At 43.1% G+C, this 21082-nt stretch overlaps 1 protein-coding gene across 1 annotated transcript in view; it reads left to right on the top strand.

The window, feature by feature from the left end:
• The window catches only part of LOC139310059 (uncharacterized), a 649177-nt gene that overhangs the window by 607749 nt on the left and 20346 nt on the right, over positions 1-21082 (top strand). The window contains 3 exon segments of the mRNA XM_070934223.1: positions 15628-15697; positions 15783-16372; positions 16529-17068. Of these exon segments, the coding sequence (XP_070790324.1) occupies positions 15628-15697; positions 15783-16372; positions 16529-17068 (1200 nt within the window).

The raw sequence follows: 21082 nt of genomic DNA, 5'->3' as shown, positions 1-21082 counted from the left end.
GGCCCCGCCACCATGGTTTAGAGCAATGTTTGACAGTATCAGGCAGGTTCCTTTGTTAGCAGCTCGATTTTTCCTTGCTTTTCTGGGAGCCTTTTCTTATGAGTAATATTTTATTTAGGGAAATGACGAGGGGGGAGTTTGATTCCTTCCCAGAGCAGGTTAGTGGGTTGGAGAGGGAATGGAGATTTTGAAGTAACCTTCCCCTGACATGCCCACCAAGCCATGCCACGCCCACCAAGCCATACCCACAGAACTGGTAGTAAAAATGTTTGAAACCCACCACAATTTTCTAAAGAACCAGAAGGCAAGAAAAGGAACAATAGATGGAAACGAATGAAGGAGAAAAGCAACCTGGAAACTTACAATGAGAACAATAATCCAGTAGAACAGCTTGCCTTCAGAGGTTGTGGGTGCTTCATCACTGGAGGTTTTTAAAAAGGGACTGGACAGTCACTTGTCTGATTTGGTATAGGGCAGGTGTCGGCAACCAGCAGCTCCAGAGTCGCATGTGGCTCTTTTGTCCCCCTGCTGTGGCTCCCTATTGGCTGAACCCTCCCTGTTGGCTGAACCCCCTGCTCTGGCTTCCTGTTGGCTGGCCTGCCCCTAGCCCAACCCTCCCAGTCACTCCTCGCCTACCCTGAGAAGGTAAGGGCGACAGCAGGGAATAGAGACATGCTCCATATTCCAGAGCAGGAGTGAAACGCCCCTGTACTTTTTTCATTTTTCATTTCATTTTATTTGATTTATATACCGCCCTACTCCCGAAGGACTCAGGGCAGTGAACAGGCACAAGATAAAAACACATAGAATACAACAATTTAAGAGCAGAAGTAAAATTGGATTAAATCAATTTAGCCCAAGACAAATTTAAAACCCCAGGTTAAGAACAAATTAAAATTTACATTAAAATTTACATTAAAAAGAGAATGGGAGAGGTTAGGCCAGACCAGCCTGGTGAAATAAAAAGGTCTTGAGAGCGCGGCGGAAGGTGTGTAGATCCGGGATCCTCCGTATCTCCGGGGGGAGCTCGTTCCAGATAGTAGGTGCCCCCACAGAGAAAGCTCTCCCCCTGGGGGCTGCCAGCCAACATTGTTTGGCCGATGGAGGAGTCCCCCTCTGTGAGAGCGTACCGGTCGGTGGGAAGCCGTTTGCGGCAGCAGGCGGTCCCGTAAATAGCCAGGCCCTAAGCCATGGAGCACTCTAAAAATGGTAACCAAACCTTGAAGCGCATCCGGAAGACCACCGGGAGCCAGTGCAGCTCGCGCAGGAGAGGTGTTACATGGGAGCGCCACGTCGCTCCCATAACCACCTGCGCGGCCACACTCTGCGCCAGTTGGAGCCTCCGGGTGCTCCTCAAGGGGAGCCCCATGTAGAGAGCGTTACAGTAGTCCAGGTGGGAAGTGACGAGGGCATGAGTGACCGTGTTTAAGGAGTCCGGATCCAGAAAGGGACGCAACTGGCGAATCAGGCAGACCTGATGGAAAATCCTCCCAGTCACGGCCGTCAAGTGCTCTTCTAAAGACAGCCGTGAATCCAGGAGGACGCCCAAGTTGCGAACCCTCTCCGTGGGGGCCAGCGATTCACCCCCAATAGTCAGCGATGGCGTCAACTGACTATATCGGGACATCGGAAACCACAGTCACTCAGTCTTGGACGGGTTGAGCCTGAGCCTGTTCCTTCCCATCCAGATCCGCACGGCCTCCAGGCACTGGGGCATCACTTCAAGGGCATCGTTGGGGTGGTCCAGGGTGGAGATGTACAGCTGAGTATCATCAGCGTACTGTTGGTACTACACCCCGAAACCACGGATGATCTCACCCAGTGGCTTTACATAAATGTTGAACAGAAGGGGCGAGAGGACTGACCCCTGTGGCACTCCACATATGAGGCGCCTTGGGGTCGACCTCTGCCCCCCTGCCAACACAGACTGTGACCGGTCGGAGAGAAAGGAGGAGAACCACCGCAACACAGTGCTTCCCACCCCCAACTCTTCCAACCGGTGCAGCATGATACCATGGTCAATGGTATCAAAAGCCGCTGAGAGATCTAATAGGACCAGGACAGAGGAGCAACCCCTGTCCCGAGACCTCCAGAGATCATCCACCAACGCGACCAATGCCATTTCCATGCTGTACCCAGGTCTGAAGCCCGACTGGAATGGATCCAGATATGTTGTTTCATCCAGGTGCTGGGGGAGCTGTCGCGGAACCACACTCTCAACAGCCTTCGCCACAAAGCGAAGGTTGGAGACCGGACGATAATTAGCCAACACTGCCGGGTCCAGGGAAGGCTTCTTGAGGAGAGCCCTCACCACCGCCTCTTTCAAGGTGGCGGGGAAGTCACCCTCACCCAATGAAGCATTTATAATCCCCTGGAGCCAGCCTCGCGTCACCTCCCGGGAAGCCAGCACTAACCAGGAGGGACACGGGTCCAGCAAACATATGGTCGCGTTCAGTCTACCCAGAATCCTGTCCACGTCATCAGGAGTCACAGGATCAAACTCATCCCAGATAACATTCTCAAGACCTGCCCCAGTCGTCCCCCCTGAACCTACCCAGTCAGAGTCCAGATCTTCCTGAATCTGAGTGATTTTGTTATGGAGATACTGTACAAAATCCTCGGCTCTACCCTCCAAGGGGTCCTCCCGCACTCCCTGGTGGAGTAAGGAGCGGGTCACCCTAAACAGGGCGGCCGGGCAATTATCTGATGACGCAATAAGAGCAGCAAAATAATTACATCTTGCTGCTTTTATCGCCACTAGGTAATTCCTAATATGAGATCTTACCAGTGTCCGGTCGGATTTGGAAAGGCTGGCCCTCCAACTGCTCTCTATGCGTCTTTTCCGGCACCTCATCTCCCTCAGCTCCTCAGTGAACCAGGGAGCCAGGTGAGATCAGTGCCGGGTCAAGGGCCGCAAAGGCACGACCTGATCCAGAGCTCCAGCGGCTGACCTATCCCAGGCGGCCACTAGTTCTCCAGTCGAGGCGGTTGCCAGAGCCTCAGGAAATGGCCCAAGCTCCATCTGGAACCTATCAGGTTCCATCAGGCGCCTGGGGCGGAACCATCTTACCAGCTCCGCCTCCCTGTGGCAGGGTGCAGCGGTTCGAAGGTCAAGGCGAAGGAGAGAGTGATCTGACCATGACAAGGGCTCGGTGACTATATCCCCTATCTCAAGATCACTCAACCACTGTCCAGAGACAAAAACCAGGTCCAGCGTGTTTACCCCCATGTGGGTGGGGCCATGAATTAGCTGGGTCAGGTCCATAGCTGTCATGGAAGCCATGAACTCCCGAGCTACCTCAGACATCTCACCCATGGACGGCAGGTTGAAATCCCTCATGACCATAAGTCTAGGGGTATCAACCACCACTGCGGCAATGACGTTGAGTAGCTCAGGCAGGGCTGCTGCCACGTGGCAGGGAGCCAGGTACGTGATCAGCACACCCATCTGAACCCCATGACCCCACTTCACAAGGAGGGACTCACAGCCAGCCGTCTGAGGGACAGTGGCCTCCCTCAGTCTAAGACCTTCTTTAATGATAACCGCTACCCCCCCCGCCCCTCCCCTGTGACCTCGGCTGATGAAATGCATGGAAACCTGGTGGGCACATTTCTACGAGGGGGACCCCCCCGTCTGGGCCCAACCAGGTCTCCGTAATACCTGCCAGGTCCGCTCCCCCCTCCTGAACAAGATCACAGATGAGGGGGGGGCCTTATTTACTACAGACCTGGCATTGCACAGCATCAGCCGAAGGCCTGGGCCCTGAGGAACTGAGCAACCTGGGGAACAGGTGGAGCCTTGGGGGCTCGAGCGCGCTACCGCTCGTAGACAACGAGCGCGCGCTCCCCTAACACGATATGGCTCCCTGCTCCCGCCGTATCTGCCTCTCCCACTCACAGGATTGATGTTACAAACACTATCTGGATAAGCTCTGACCCCCCCCCTGACCCCTGGCCCCCCACCTCCCACACTGCGCTTCATAACCAGACCCTCCCCTCCCCTTAGTGGGTTTTCCCCCATACCCACAACCTGATTTCTAATCCAACCCTCCCACCTCCCGAAGCCCCTTAGTTTAGTTTAGTTTAGTTTAGTTTAGTTTAGTTTAGTTTAGTTTAGTTTAGTTTAGTTTAGTTTAGTTTAGTTTAGTTTAGTTTATTTGTATACTGCCCTACTCCCGAAGGACTCAGGGCGGTGAACAGCCAAACAATAAAATACATAGATACAAAAAATTTAAAAACCAGATAAAATCAAATTAAATCATTTTGGCCCATTTTGGCCCCTTAAAAGATTAACTAAAAATTTAGATAAAAAGCCCCTCAACCCCCTCTTTGCAGCATGCCAGCTCTCTGGGTTCCAAAACCCGTCATCGAGGTAGGCCCTCGATAACGTGGAGGGCCAGGCCTGTGAGAGGGGGGAGTCTCGCAGCGCAAGAAGTTCAGCGGTCGAGTACATTCACATACTTGCCTCTTCTTCCGGCCCTTGTTGGTGTTGTGTGCACCTCGGTCGCTCAGGGAGACGCACAACTTGCTCTCTGTGCCAAGACAAAGGCCCAGCCCAGCTGTGGCCGACACCACTGCTCTCTCCACCTCCATAGCCTGCCTGCTGCTCTCACAGCACAGTTAAATTTAGTGTGCTTAACAATGGGGGAAATGGCGTCCTCTCCTCCTCCTGGAGCCCATTATGACGTGGAGCAACAGCCACGCCGGGCCAGTGTCTCGGTGAGGAAAGCTGCTCAGGCCAGGCAAGGAGTGACTGGGAGGGGCCAGTGGTGGGTTCAGCTGACAGGGAGCTACAGCACGGGGATGAAAAAGCTTCATTTTTCTGGGAATCTGAAATTACTCTTGATTTAAATCGTATGGTAAAAAGCACCCAAAGAACAACATCAGCACAACCCTCACCTGTTTTTGGAAATGGTTCAAGAAAGAACACACACACACAAAAGAGAGAGACAGAGTGAGAGAGACAGAGAGGGAGAAAGAGAGACAGACAAGACAGAGGGAGACAAAGAGGGAGAAAGAGACAGAGAGATGAGAGAGATAGAGGGAGAAAGAAAGAGAGGGAGAAAGAGAGGGAGAAAAAGAGAGGAGAAGTAGAGGGAGACAAAGACACATTGAGCGAGAGATACCTGTTTCCCCACAGAAAACATAGGGAACCACAAAACCTGGGTAGGCGTGGCTGGGGGGGGTGTCATGTGACTGGGTGGGAGTGAGTGATTTGGAGTTGGTCCCATCCACCCAGAGGTTGTAGGTGCTTCATCACTGGAAGTTTTTAAACATAAACTGGATAATCACTTGTCTGAAATGGTATAAAGTCTCAGGCTTGAGCAGGGGGCTGGACTAGAAGACCTCCAAGGTCCCTTCCAGATCTATTCAGATTGATTGATTGATCTTGAAAGCTGCAGCCTTGAATTTGCTGTGGGAGCACCGGGAACAAGTCAATGGGTATGTTTTGTGGGGAGGAAGAAGATCCGATTTGGTGTAGTGGGGAAGGCACCAGCTTAGAGACAGAGAAACGCTCAGTTCCAGTGCCACCTGAAGGGCAAACCCATCTGTTCAACTTTGGCCAGTCCTCTCAGCCCTTGGAAGCAGGAAGGGGGGGGGGAACCCCTTCCAAAAACCCTTGCCAAGGAAACTGCAAGGCCAGGCATCAAGACTGACCCAAAGGCACCAAAAACGAAGCGAAGTAATGTCACACTTCACTTTTTCACTTGGCTCAGTTGCAAAGATCGGTTGCTAGGAGTCGAAAAGGACCTGCTGCCATGTAATCCCTGAAAACCTCTTCTAAACGCCTTGGTGGAGATTGGACAAGCGTGTTTTTCCACCTCCTGTCGCTAGATGGCGGGCAGGCAACACTGTGCCTAAAAAGCCATCAACACAGTAGTGCCATCCGTGCTCGAGCTTACAAACAGGAGTTTTTAAACCATCAAGTACTGCATTGCTAGATAGGATGGGAAGAGAGGAGAAGCGCAGAGGAACTTCCTCTTCCGGATGGCTGATGGGAGGAAGTTGGTGTGCAGAGCGTGCTCTTCCCGGGGTCGAAGCAGCAGCTGGCAGGTGAGTTGAGGGCTGCAGGTGGGAGGAGAGTCCGGGAGCAACTTGGGCTGGAAGCGGAGAAGCAACTGGGCTGAAGCCTCTCAGCTGCTGCTGCTGCAGGTTCCTTCCCTCCCCAAATGGAAGCCCACTGGTGCTGCAGGCTGGGAAACTGGGGGCTGCAATTTCTGCTGGTGGGAAGCTTGAAAAAGCCTCTTTCAAGTGGAGGTTGGTTCTTTGGGAATGGCTTCCCTCCAGAGGTTGTGGCTGCTCCGTCACTGGAGGGTTTTGAGGGGAGATTGGGCAGCCATTTGCTCTGGACGGAATAGGGTCTCCTGCCTGAACAGGGGATGGACTAGAAGATCTCAAAGGTCCCCCAACTCAATTCTTCTCTTACGGACCTGATGTTTTCTGCGCAACAAGATCGGATTTATGTGTCTCTGGTCTTTTTTGGGTTGTTCTTGTTTTGTTCTACTTCCATTTCTAGCTAACAAGTATGTGTTTCCTATTGGTGCCCCCCCAGGTTCCACTGTGCTTAACCCAGCACTTTTTAAAAAATAGCTATTGAATGTTTGAACTGTTCAGGTGTATTTATTTATAAAATGTATTGGCCACCAACCTTACCGTGACATAACTGCGATTGACAGATATGGCTCAGTGAAATAAGAGACAGAGTCCAAGTGTGTGTGTGTTGATAAGCCAATGCATTTCTTCATCCTCCTAAGAAGGAAGGAACCCGGAGCGTAGTGAAAGGCAGATATTTATACATTTCTTTGCTTTCGCTTCATTACATAAGAGGCAGTTGGCACATGACAGATAAGATATAGAAATTATAAAAATAGTCAAGTTTGCCTTCTGTGGTTTTGGTCACGTGGCTAACCCATAGGCTAGTGTGTCCTGTGAAATTTTCCATGGCTTCAAAAGCCTTTTTTTTTTTAATTGAAAAGTTTTATAAAAGATACAAACATTTTCTCCCCCCTCCCACCGCTCCACCCTCACCCCATCCCACCCCCCTTGCCCACCCACCCCCGTCCCTAGACTTCCCAGAACAAGCACAGGGTATAGCATTCACAAACATAAAACTAAAATATGCTAACAATTTGTTGGGTTCAAATTCTCCCTAGGTCTAACTCCTTATAACTCAAAACACTATAAACATAAACTAAAGATTAAAAATGTTTCATTCATAAGCTATATGAAACTTCTTAGTCTGATACTTGTTTTGAATATAGTCAATCCACCTTCTCCATTCCGATATATATCTTTCGTTTGAGTGATCTTTAAGATATGATGAAATTTTCGCCATCTCTGCCAAATGCACGACTTTTAATGTCCATTCCTCAATAGTAGGTGGATCTTCTTTCTTCCAATACTGTGCCACCAGTAACCTGGCTGCTGTTATTAAGTTTAAAACCAACTTAGTCTCTGTCACAGTACATTCTGTAACTATTCCCAACAAAAGAGCCTTGATAGTACAGTGGTCTAAGCACCCTGTTATTAACACAGCTGCCTGCAATTACTGCTGGTTCGAATCTCTCCAAGGCTCAAGGTTGACTCAGCCTCCCATCCTTTCTAAGGTAGGTGAAATCAGGACCCAGTTTGTGGGGGCAATAAGCTGACTTTTATAAAATATACAAAAGTATGAAGGCTATTGCTTAATGCATTGTAAGCTGCCCTGAGTCTCCGGAGAAGGGCGTCATATAAATCAAATGGAAAAAAAAAAACCAACTGTGGTGTAAATTTGATCTTTTTCTTTAAAATATTTTGAATAATCCACCATATTTTTATCCAAAAAGCCTTAATTTTTTTACATGTTCACCATATATGAAAATACGTAGCGTCTTCACACTCACTACACTCACATTGCCAACATTTAGGTTGTAAATTTGGATACATACAGGCTAGTTTTTTTGGATCTAAATGCCACCTATAAAAGATTTTATAAAAGTTCTCTCTTAAATTTTGGGCTTGTGTAAATCTTACATTTCTAACCCATATCTTTTCCCATGTTTCCATCCTTATTGGTTCTCCTATATTTTGTGCCCATTTTATCATACAATCCTTGACTAGCTCTGTTTCTGAATGTATTTCCACTAATACATTATACAATCTTTTTATATGCATTTGACTTTTGTCTCTTATTTGTTTTATCAAGTTCTCATCCTGTTGCAAAATACCAGTTTTCTGATCTTCTCCCCATCTGGCCTGCAGCTGTCCATACTGAAACTAAGTTCTAATTATTCCTTCTTCTCTTAATTGTTCCATAGATTTTAGTTGTAATCTAACTCCTTCTTTATAAAGGAGTTCCTTATATGTAATCTTATCTTGTTTTTGCTCCACATTTATATTCTCTATCGCGTGTCTGGGTACTGTCCATATTGGTAACTTATCGTTTAATTTGTATTGATACTTCTTCCAGACACGCAATAAAGCATTCTTTAATATATGACTTTTAAAAGTCTTATCTACTTTCTTATCATACAATAAATAAGCATGCCAGCCGTAGACCAGACCATATCCTTCAATGTTTAATATCCTTTCCTCCATTAAATTTATCCAATCAGTAACTGCTGAGAGGGCAGTGGCTTCGTAATACAATCTTAAAGTGGGCATTTTAAGACCTCCTCTTTCTCGTGTATCTTGCATTATCTTTTGATTTACTCTCGGTTTCTTCCCTGCCCACACAAATTTATTTATGCCCTTCTGCCATTCCTTCAAATTTTCACCTTTTTTAAATATAGGTATCATTTGAAAAAAAAAATAAAAACCTTGATAAGACATTCATTTTTATTGCCGCTATCCTTCCCAGCAAGGACAATTGTAATTTTTTCCACTTTTCCATCTCTTTCTGTATTTTTTGCCACAACGGTTCATAATTGTGCTGATATAGTTTCATATTTGTGGTCATAATATAAACCCCTAAATATTTAACCTTCTTTCCTATCTCAAATCCTGTTACCCTTTCTACCTCTTCTTTTTGGCTTTTAGTCATATTGTTAGCTATTATCTTTGTTTTAGCTGTATTTATTTTAAAACCAGATACTTGTCCATATGGGTTAATTATATCCATCAAGGCTGTAATCGATTGTGCTGGTTGGGCTAAGGTAACAACCAGGTCATCCGCAAATGCCCGTAACTTATACTCATGCTGTCTGATTTTAATTCCCTTTATTGTATCTGTCCCACGTATTTTACTCAGTAAAATTTCCAGCGTCAAAATAAACAACAATGGAGACAAGGGACAACCTTGCCTTGTTCCTTTTTCTATATTAAAAATATCTGTTAAACCACCATTAATTATTATTTGCGCTGTTTGTTTCTGATATATTGCCTTAATAGATTGTATAAAATAATCTCCAAGTTGCATCCTTTCTGTTAATTTCAATAGAAAATGCCAATTCAATCTATCAAAGGCTTTCTCAGCATCCAAAATACTAGCACTGCGGGGACCTGGTTGTTCCTTCCCAAATACTCTAGTAAGTTAACAATTTGCCTTACATTACTTTTCATTTGTCTACCATTTATAAAACCAGTTTGATCATGATGAATCATTTGCTGCATAACTATCATTAATCTATTTGCTAATATATTAGCAAAAATCTTATAATCTGTATTTAAAAATGAAATCGGCCTGTAGTTTTTTGGATCTGTATGATTTTGACCTTCTTTTGGGATCAAAGAAATAAAAGCCGTCTTCCAAGTTGGAGGTACCTCTCCTCCCTGTTGTATATTGTTAAATAATTCCTTCAGTGGTTCCACCATTTCCTCCTGTAAACTCTTATAATAAACAGCTGTCAAACCATCCGTCCCAGGAGCTTTACCCACCTTCAATTGCTTAATTGCAAACAAAATTTCCTCGGAAGTTATCAATTGATTTAAACTATCCCTCTGCTCTTTTGAAGTTATATAAATGTTCTCTTTCTGCAAATATCTATCTATATCTGTATCTTGAATTTTATCACCAGTATACAGCCTTGAGTAAAACTCTAAAAAAGATTTTTTAATCAATTCTTGCTCATGAACCTCTTTACCCTCGTATTTTATTTTCTCTATAGTCCTTGATTTCTGCTTTTTCCTTAACAAATATGCTAACCATCTGCCAGGTTTATTGGCATTACAAAAAGTATTATGTTTAGCATATTGTAAATTAGTTGCCACTTGGTCTGCTATTAACATGTTAAATTGACCTTTCAGTAAATTAATTGCCTCTTTAATTCTCTTATCTGTTGGATTAGCTATCAAAGCTCGTTCTTGTTTTCTAATCTCTTCTTCTAGTTCCTTTCTTTTTCCCCCCTGTTTTTTTCTGTACTTATTATTCAAATATATATCAAAATACCTCACATATATGCTTTACTTGCATCCCACACCATTTCCATCGATGTACCCTTTTGCATATTCATAACAAAAAATTCTTTCATAAATTTTTTACACTCTTTAACATTTTCTTCATATCTAAACAAATTATCGTTTAACCTCCAGGACCTCCTAAGCCCCTTTCCATACTCCAGTTCCATCCAGACTGGACTATGGTCTGTCAATGTTCTTGAACAAATCTTCGTATTCTTCACCCTAGAAAAGAGGTCGTTAGTAATTAGTATAAAGTCAATCCTTGAAAAGGGTTGATGTCTATCCGAAAAGAAAGTAAAATCTTTTTCTTCTGGGTTTCTTTCATGCCAAATATCCCTCAACTCCCAAACATCCATCATCTCCAAAAACGATTTGGGCAATCTTGCTTTTGCTGAAACATTTTGCTTAGGTTCCTTCTTGTCCTTTTTAACATCCAAAACACCATTCCAATCACCCAATAGGATACAAGTTTTGTATCCCCATTGTGTCAACTTAGAATGTAGACAATTATAAAAATTTTCATGTTGTTGGTTCGGGGCGTATACTCCAATTAAAAGTAATTTTTCTCCCTTTATTAAAAGTTCAATTGCTAAGAATCTTCCTCGATCGTCTGCTTCAATTAATTTAGCAATTAAGTCTCTTTTCAAATATATAACTATACCATTTTTCTTCTCTGGTGCTGCTGCTACATAATGTGTACCTAATTTTGTATTTATTAAATATTTTTGATCTTCTATCCTAATATGAGTCTCTTGTAAACAAATTACATCATTTTTAAATTTTTTAAGATAGTGAAATATTTTCCTCCTCTTCTGTGAAGAATTCAAACCATTAACATTCCAAGTTAAAAATCTAGTTCTCATGTTTGGGCCTCTGAAGCATTTGGAGCATTTGCTGATGGTCATGCCTCATTTGACCTTTAGGTCTGGCTCCTCCCACTGCTTCTGTTTTTGTAGTTCCTTGAGTTGCCATCTGGAGTTGTTGCTGTCTTAATTCTTCCTTGCGTTTAGCTGTTGCTGCTCTGGTCTGTCTTTGATCCTTTGGTTCTTCTGGTATATCAATTAAATCCAAATCTTGAACAGCTATCTGGATTTTTAGCAAATCTTCTTGACTGGTCGAGGCTCCCCCCTGAACTATTGTCATCAGTTCTTCTCTCTCTCCTTCCATTACTTCCTTTTTTCTTTTAACTTCTGGTGATTTTGGTGGCCCAGCCTTTAACACGTTGGCATAGAAATCTCTTGCTTTCCATACTGTATTAAGCCGATATCTCTCACCCGAATAGTTCACAACTAAGCCGGCTGGCACTTCCCATCTATACTGTATTTGGCATTTTCTCAGTTCATCCACCAGAAAGACATAATCCCTTCTGGCTCTCAACATTTGGGGGGGGGGATTTCTTTCATTGTCATCACCTCCTGGCCTTCCACTTGAAGCTTATTTTTAAAGGTAGCCTGTAAAATTTCATTACGTAGTCTCCTTGTGGTAAAGTATATTACAATGTCTCTTGGTAAATGTTTCTGTCTGGCCACCCGCAAATAGACGCGATATATCTTGTCAATCTGCCAGCCTAACTCCACTTTCTGCACCCCCAACATCTGTGCCAATGCCTCTGACATCATCTCTTTCAAATTCTCTTGTTCTCCTTCACCCCTCTTATTCTTAGAGCAAATTCCATATCTCTCTATTGAATCATTGTTACATCAGCTTCAGCCCTTTCAATTTTGTTCTGAGTCTCTCCTAATTTATTGTCCAAAATTTCAGTAGATTGCTTAATTTCTTCAACTTTATCATCCAAGATTTCAATGTGACCTGCCAAACCTTTAAATGCCAATATTATATCATCCCTATTTTCCTGAATCCGAATTGAGATCTCATCTGAAACAGACTGTGTTTTTTCATTAGTTTCATTAATTTTTTCGTTAATCACAGTAGCAATTTTATCCTGTGTAGCTTTTAGGGCTTCTTGTATCATTTCAAACGTTAAAGTCTGTGGATCTGTTGGGGGAACAGAGGCTTGCATTCTAGAAGTATGGGCTGGAGAGCTTCCGGCACTCCCAGTTCCTTTAATAGGAACAGTCTTTACAGGTTTTGAGGCCATTTTTCAGTTTAAATTAATCTTTGTATTTTAATCAGAAGCCAAAAAGAAGAGTTCAACAAAGTCAAAAAATTTTCCCAATCTTAAATTGATGTCTTAAAATCCTCCTTCTTTCAGTACAAAAATTTTTCCCAAGCAAGAGGCTATCAGCGAAATAAAACTTTCCTTTAACTTTCACTTTCCACGCCCTTTCAAGCCTCAATCGCCATCTTGTTACAAATTTACTAAGTTGTTATTTCCGAAGGAGATAATGAACATTGGAGTTAAGTTTAGTTGTTATTTCCGAAGGAGGTAATGAACATTGGAGTTAAGTTTAGATACTTGCAGTCTGACTTCTCCTGGCTTGTTCTGCCTGCAGCAATTTAGGATGTTGGAAATCCCCTCAGTTGTTATTGGCAGAATTGGTCGCGGCGCCTTGCTCCACTAATTAGCAGAGTCGTCCCAGGTCCGGGGCAGATTGACAGGCTTCTAGGGAGCTCTCGCCCTTTGCGCCCCAGAATTTCTCCTAGGGTACTTGGGGAGCTCTACCTTCACCTATCGGCTCTCCTCCCTCCCCTTTGCCCGGGGAGAAAGTTTCCAACCGCCAGACAGCTGTTTTTCGGCTGTTCTGGTGGCTTTTACGATACCGGGGATCGGGCGCTCATGGAGGAGTGTCTGCGACGTGTGCGGAGCCAACCGGAAGTCACTTCAAAAGCCTTTTGAGGCCTGAACTTCAGCCTTGCCATCTCAACATATGAGGAATCATCCAATTCATCCAATTCCTGATTAATAATAGCTCAGAAGGTTTCAGATGTTTTTTCAGACTTCAAAGACATGAATTATCTTCATATTGTAGGTGTGTATATTTTTATTTCTGAATGTACATACCTGCAAATGTATAATCTATCCCCAGGACCTCCAGATAAACAGTCATGTGAAAAAGAAAGTATACTCACCTTGACTTTTATGATTTTATGTATCAAGACATAGTAAAAATCAATTGGTCCTTAGAAGTTCTTAATAGTAGGTAAATACAACCGTAGATGAACAACAACACATGAAATATTACATCAGGTCATCATTTATTTTATAAAAAGGAAGCCAAAACGGTGAAGTCATGTATGAAAAATGTATGATTCAATAATTTGTAGAACCACCTTTAACAGCAACAACTAGAAGTAATTGTTTTCTGTGTGACTTTATCAGTCTCTTGCAGTGTTGTGGAGGAATTTTGGCCCAGTCTTTTTTACAACATTGCTTCAGTTCATTGAGGTTTCTGGGTGTTTTTTTATGCACAACTCTCTTGAGGTCCTGCCAATTGGGTTGAGGTCTAGACTTTGACTGCATCACCTTGATTCTTTTTCAAGAATCACCTTGATTCTTTTTCAGCTATTTTGTTGTAGATTTGCTGATGTGTTTTGCGACCATTATCCTGTTGCATAATCCTTTGTCAGCCAAGCTTTAGCTATTGGTGAGATGGCCTCTGGCCCAATTGCATTATGGCCAACCATCTCCACTTTGGTCTGGTGTGTGCAAAGGACAGTGTTCCCGAAGTCCTGTGATTTGTTCAGATGCAACTTTGCAAACAACAGCCATGTGCTATGAGCTTTTTAGAGAGAAGAGGCTTTCTCCATTCAACCCTTCCAAACGAACCATACTTCTTCAGTATTTTTCTAATTCCATTGTTATGAATCTTAACATTTAACATGCTTATTGAAGCCTGTAGAGCAGGGGTGTCAAACATGTGTCATCACAGCATGATCATGTGATCACAACTTTTTCCCCTTCTTTAAACGTGGCCGTGGCCAGCGTGTGACCCATCTGGCGCACAGGCCACTAGTTTGACAGCCCAGCTGTAGAGTCTGAGATATAACTCATTGCAATTTCTCTGGCCATTGCACCGTCTGACCTTGGGCTGAATTTCCTTGAACGTCCACTCCTGGGAAGATTAGCAACTCTCCTGAATGCTTTACACTTCTCTTCCGCACTGTAGAATGATGGGTTTTTAATTGTTTGGAAATGACCTTTTAAACCTTCCCAAATTGATGGGCAGCAACAATTTCTTCTCTAAGATCATTGCTGATTCTTTATTCTTTGGCATTGTGTTAACACACAACTCAGTGTCAGAGATAGATGTAATCATACTTGCTGATGATCAATTGATCAAGGGCATTTTATTAGCAGTACGTGGCTGCTACTTCCCCTCTTTATACTATGGAAGCAGTGAGAAATTTCCTAATGGTGAGAACAATTAACCAGCAGAACAGCTGGCCTTCAGAAGTTGTGGTGCTCCATCACTGGAGGCTTTTCAGAAGAGATGAGACAGCCATTTGTCTGAAATGATATAGGGTGACCTCCAAGGTCCCTTCCAATTCTGTTATTCTCTTCTGTTCTGTTGCAATGATATTTATGATACCCTGATAAGTAAAACCACAAGAAATCAAAGCAGGTGTAGTTTCTTTTTCAATTGATTGTATTTGAAAACAACCCTTTGCATTGCTAAGAATTTGTGATTGACTGAAGTCAACAATCGAATTAGAATCATTGAATGGATATTCGAACTTGGATCTGGGTGGTCTTCCATGTGTCAATTGAATCATGATCAATGTAAGAGGTTATTGGAGCATTGTGGCATGTTTGCTTTTTCATTATAATGTAAACTTTTTTCTTCTTTTCTCATCTTCTGCAACCGTTTTATGCACAATTAAAGATACACTTTTATTTGAATCTTATAGACAAAGAAGATGGCAATGAGCACTCTGGACAACTGAGGATAACAAACAACTTTGAATAGCAAAACAAGTCAGTCCAGAAATCAAAATATTTTCCATTTCCTTCAGAGAGTCCCCCAGCAGGTGAGAGAGAAATGAGAGAAAATCAAGAAGAGATTTCTAACTGGAAAAATAGAGTGTGAAATTAAAGCATACATTGCATGAAAAGTCAAGGGAGATTATTTTTCCATTCAGGAAAAGGGGGAAATATCTGGAAGTTACTGGGGAGGAAGCCACGTAGAGCAGACAGTGTTGCAGGCCTCGCTCTGGGAGGAAGAAAATCACCAGTAAATCAAAGCAGCACTAAAGATATTATCCATATTTTTGACCTCCTCAAGAATATTAGTTGTGGAAAAGATCCATAGACGTTTCTGTTCTGGGAAAGATACAACTTGCAAATCACAGCTGATTATGCCAGAGGGGATCCAGACTGGAGAAAAACCGTACAAATACTCTGAATGTGGCAAAAGCTTTGGTCAGAACAACTCCATTTTCTTTCATGGAAGGACTCACACAAGAGAGAAGCCCTACAAATGTTCCTAATGCGGTAAATGCTTTAGCAAGCATGGCAACGTGGACTCACACCAAGGAGAAACCATTTGAATGTCCAAATTGTGAGAAATGTTTCAGTAACAATTACAACCTGGTGACACACCAGAGGACTCACACAGGAGAGAAACCATTTGAATGTCCTGATTGTGGGAAATGTTTCGTTCAGAATTCCAGCCTGGTTCAACACCAGAGGACTCACACAGGAGAGAAACCCTATAAATGTCCTGACTGTGGGAAAAGTTTCAGTCAAAATTCCAACCTCATTGGCCACCAGAGGACTCACACAGGAGAAAAACCCTTTAAATGTCCTGACTGTGGGAAAAGTTTCAGTCGGAATTCCAACCTCATTGGCCACCAGAGGATTCACACAGGAGAGAAACCCTTTGAATGTCCTGACTGTGGGAAAAGTTTCAGTCATAATTCCAGCCTGGTTCAACACCAGAGGACTCATACAGGAGAGAAACCCTTTGAATGTCCTGATTGTGGGAAATGTTTCAGTCAGAATTCCAGTCTGATTCAACACCAGAGGATTCATACAGGAGTGAAACCCTTTGAATGTCCTGATTGTGGGAAAAGTTTCAGTCAGAATTCCAGCCTGGTTAAACACCAGAGGACTCATACAGGAGGGAAACTGTACGAGTTTCCAGACTGTAGGACAAGTTTCAGTCAGAATTCCAGCCTGGTTCAGCACCAGATGACTCATACAGGAGAGAAACGCTTGAAATGTCCTGACTGTGGGAAAAGTTTCAGTCAGAATTCTAGTCTGATTAAACACCAGAGGATTCACACAGGAATGAAACCCTTTGAATGTCCTGACTGTGGGAAAAGTTTCAGTCAGAATTCCAGCCTGGTTCAACATCAGAGGGTTCACACAGGAGAGAAACCCTTTGAATGTCCTGATTGTGGGAAATGTTTCAGTCAGAATTCCAGCCTGGTTCAACACCAGAGGATTCACACAGGAGAGAAACCCTTTGAATGTCCTGACTGTGGGAAAAGTTTCAGTCATAATTCCAGCCTGGTTCAACACCAGAGGACTCATACAGGAGTGAAACCCTTTGAATGTCCTGATTGTGGGAAAAGTTTCAGTCAGAATTCCACCCTGGTTCAACACCAGCGGATTCACACAGGAGAGAAACCCTTTGAATGTTCCGATTGTGGTAAAAGTTTCAGTAACAACTCCAACCTGGTGAAACACCAGAGGACTCATACAGGAGAAAAACCCTTTGAATGTCCTGACTGTGGGAAAAGTTTCAGTCAGAATTCCAGCCTGGTCCAACATCAGAGGACTCATACAGGAGAGAAACCCTTTGAATGTCCTGACTGTGGGAAAAGTTTCAGTCATAATTCCAGCCTCGTTAAACACCAGAGGACTCACATAGGAGGGAAACTGTACGAGTTTCCAGACTGTGGGAAAGATCTCAGTACTAGGATTAATATTATGAATCACGTCCTTATACACAAAGGGGAGAAATCATTTTAGTGTCCCGAGTGTGGACAGTGCTTTAGGAAATATTCCACCCTTATTGCTCACAGAAAAATCCACATGACGGTCAAATGATCAGTGTAGAGAAGGCTTGAATTTCATTTCTGGTGTCCCATTGTAAATCTAGTTGAGATATTGATCATTTAAATTGATTAAATTAATTAGAATTTGCCTGATTTTTTGTAGGCAAATATGTAATGGTATTAAGTGGGGCAGAGGAAAGAAAAAGTTGGAACATATTACTTTGATAATGGCTATCTGGCCTTCAGTGTAAGAAGTTGCTGGATATTTATTTTTGTAGAAATTGGGCAATTATGTAAAAACCCACCAAACTTCTTGAATTGGAGTCAAAAGTTGCTTCCCTCCTCCTGCACCTATAAATTCCCTGTGACTTCTCTGAGGAAACACTGTTGATGGTGGGAGGCTCCCAGAACAACAAGCAAGCAAGAAGGACATCAAGTATGCTGCAGAAAAAGTTTACTCAAATCTTTTTGGAGTGGCACTCAATGCCTGGCGATTTAATGGATTAGTTATTACAGGTTTCTTGACAGCAACACACAAACTGTCATTTCCTTCTTCAGTGTGTTTTCTCTCCCGCCCTCCCTACCTCTCCCTTTCTCCTCTCCCTCTCTCTCTCTCTCTCTCTCTCTCTCTCTCTCTCTCTCTCTCTCTCTCTCTCTCTCTCACACACACACACACACACACACACACACACACACACACACACATCTCACTGAGAGCAACCTGATTACTTCCTGGCAGTCAATGGGGGAGAAGAGAGGTTAAAAAAAAAAAGAATAAAGTAAGGGAATATTGTGGCCAAAACATGCCTTATCTAAAGCAACCAATCACTTTGAAGATTCAACATATATTAAGCATTCAAACAATCACTGTGCACAATGGATTCCAGCAAAGCATTGGCAGCTTTCTGAGCAGCCCTGACCTAAAGCAGAACCGCAGCTTATATATACCGTTGGCCCACTACATTAGAAAGATGTAGAAACAGGCAAGCACCCTATAGAGTACAGCATGACGTTGGAATGTTTTTGATAATCTCATTATTTCTCCCAGGCTACAAGGTCAGCAGGGCAACTATGTGCTCTGTGAGATACGGTCAGGGAATATAAACATTTTGGCCAGTGGTGGGTTGCTACCGGTTTGCTCCAGATCAGGCAAAGTGGTAGAGCGAGAGGCATGCACAGAAGCAGCCTGCGTGCGCACAAGCGAACCGTTAGCGAACAGAATTGAAACCCACTACTGATTTTGATCCACTGGTCCAGAAATTCCAGCCTGATTCTTCCCCCTGTGCCCATGCAGGCCCAGTTCAGTTTGTTGTCAATGTTTACTTACAACAAGACTTTAAGCTCTCTACAACTATTGGGCCAGGAGCATCTCTAGAGGTTTGCTAGTGAATGTAACTCAGTGGTCTGTATGGATAATCACTGGGGACTTTCCATGACTGAGTGGCGAACACCAACTCTACCTCCCTGCTCTTAACCCAGCACAATATCCACCCTATCCAATGCCCTCCCTATGCTCAGACTGAAGAAAATGGCCTTGGGAGCAGTGGTGGGTTGCTCCCGGTTTGGTCCGGTTCCTGCGAACCGGTAGTAAAAGCGGCGGGAGGCTCCGCCCATCCGCCCGGATGTCATGATGGACAATCTGCGTCTGCACAGAAGCTTTTGCGCATGCACAGAAGCACGTGCACGCTCCCATTGCAAACTGGTAGTAAAGGTAAATAGAACCCACCTCTGCTTGGGAGATATGCAAACTCCATTACTAAAGAGGTGAAGGGGAAACATCTCCCAAGTCCGCAGCACATGGATCCTATTTAGAAGAGACTCAGACAGACTCCTCCCTAATTCACAGGATTATAAGAAGGGGGGAGAAGGTACAAAGAAGATACTTTACATGTGTTTTCACCCAAAAAGAAAACATGACACAACTTATCAAAAACAAAATCATAAGTGCCAGATTAGGAATGCAAATTAAAATATGGAAAAAGAAGGTAAGAGAACCCCTGTTGGCTCTAGACAAATTCAAATCACTGGGTCGGGACGGACTGCAGCCAGAATTTTACTGGAACTAATAAATGTGATTTCAGAACCATTGTAACATATTGTATGTTTCAAAGTCCTTGGAGCACAGGGGAACTAGAGGTAGTCCTCAACTTACAATAGTTAATTTGGTGACCGTAGTTATAATGACACTGAAAAAAGTGATTTATGATCATTTATCACACTTATGACCGTTGTAGCATCCCCCTGGTCATGTGATTTACATTCAGATGTTTGACAACTGACATTTATGACAGTTGTAGTGTCCCGGAGTCATGTGATCCCCTTTTGTGACATGCTATCAACCAAACTCAATGGCGAAACCAGATTCACTTAACAACAGTGTAACTCATTTAACAATGGCAATGATTCATTAACAAATGTGGCAAGAAAAGTCATAACACGGGGCAAAATTCACTTAACAAGTTTTTCGCCTAACAACATAAATTTTGGACTCAATTGTGGTTGTAAGTTCAGGACTACCTGTAACTGAGGACTGGAAAAGAGCTGATAGGGTCCCCATCTTCAAAAAGGTAAAAAACATGCAGGAATTTACAGACAAATCAGCCTGACATTAATATCTGGTAATATCTTGGAAAACATATCCAAGCAACAAATCTGTGAACACCTAGAAGCAAACAAGTTATAACCATTAGCCAACATGGGTTGATCCAGTGGTGAAATCCTCCGTGGATTGCCACCGGTTCACTGCCTGTGCATGCGCATTGTGCATCACACGCACACTTCGCGCAGAAAAAGACTTCACAAGTTAAGTAGAGCAGTGAGGGGGGGAAACAACTGTGCCACATGATTTAGATTCGCGGTGCGGCACAGCTGATCATCGGAAATACCAGTTCAGAGGAACCGGTAGTTTTTTTTTACTACTGGTTCACCTGAACCGGTAGTTTTTATCACTATCGGTTTGCCCAAACTGGTGTGGACTGATAGCATTTCACCCCTGGGTTGATCAAAAAGAGATCATGCCAAACAAACCTTATTTCATTCTTTGACAAAGTGACTAAATTAGTGGACCAGAGAAATGCTGAGGACATAGTATACTTAGTTTTCAGTAAAGCATTTGATTAAGTAGATCACAACCTACTTCTTGGCAAGCTAAAAAAGTGTGAACTTGAATAGTGGCCCCATCTAACAAAATGATATTCAACAAAGATAAAAATAAAGTTTTACACTTAGACAAGAAAAACCAATTGCATAGGTATAATTAAACTAGGTGAAACCTGGTTTAATTCTCGTAACTGTGAGAGGGATCTTGGAGTCCTAGTGGATAGCAGGGTGGATTTGATTTAAATCAAACTGATTTAAATCACAATTTAAATCACAATTTAAATCACTAGTCAGTAAGGCTTGATTTAAATCATAGTTTTCTACATGAAGACTTAATTCTTGCTGGTATAACTTTAATATGCAAGTAGATGAAGATTTTTAGAATAACAACTTTTCATATTAGTTTTTTTATCCCCAGTTTAATAGGTTAATCATTCATATTGGGACAACTTTTCTGTTGTACCTAGGAAGGAGAAAAATAATCATTACCTTAATAATAACAATTTAAATAGATTTATTCAACTGAAACAATAACATTACAGCATATGTTATTTGCTTAAACAAACATCCATGTTTGTTAACTAATTTGGCTAAACAAAATATATATATTTTAAGAAACTTAGACTGTCAGCCCAGCCTACACATGAAAAACTTAAATACTGTCCTCTGTAGCTCACTCGTCATCTTCATCTTCTTTGTTCAT

This window comes from Pituophis catenifer, unplaced genomic scaffold (assembly GCF_029215685.1).
Source record: "Pituophis catenifer annectens isolate HBS135680 unplaced genomic scaffold, rPitCat1.0.hap2 SCAF_2, whole genome shotgun sequence".
Classification (NCBI taxonomy): Eukaryota; Metazoa; Chordata; class Lepidosauria; order Squamata; family Colubridae; genus Pituophis; species Pituophis catenifer.
Note: the sequence above shows the minus strand (reverse complement) of the source record. Positions and strands in the feature narration are given on the sequence as shown.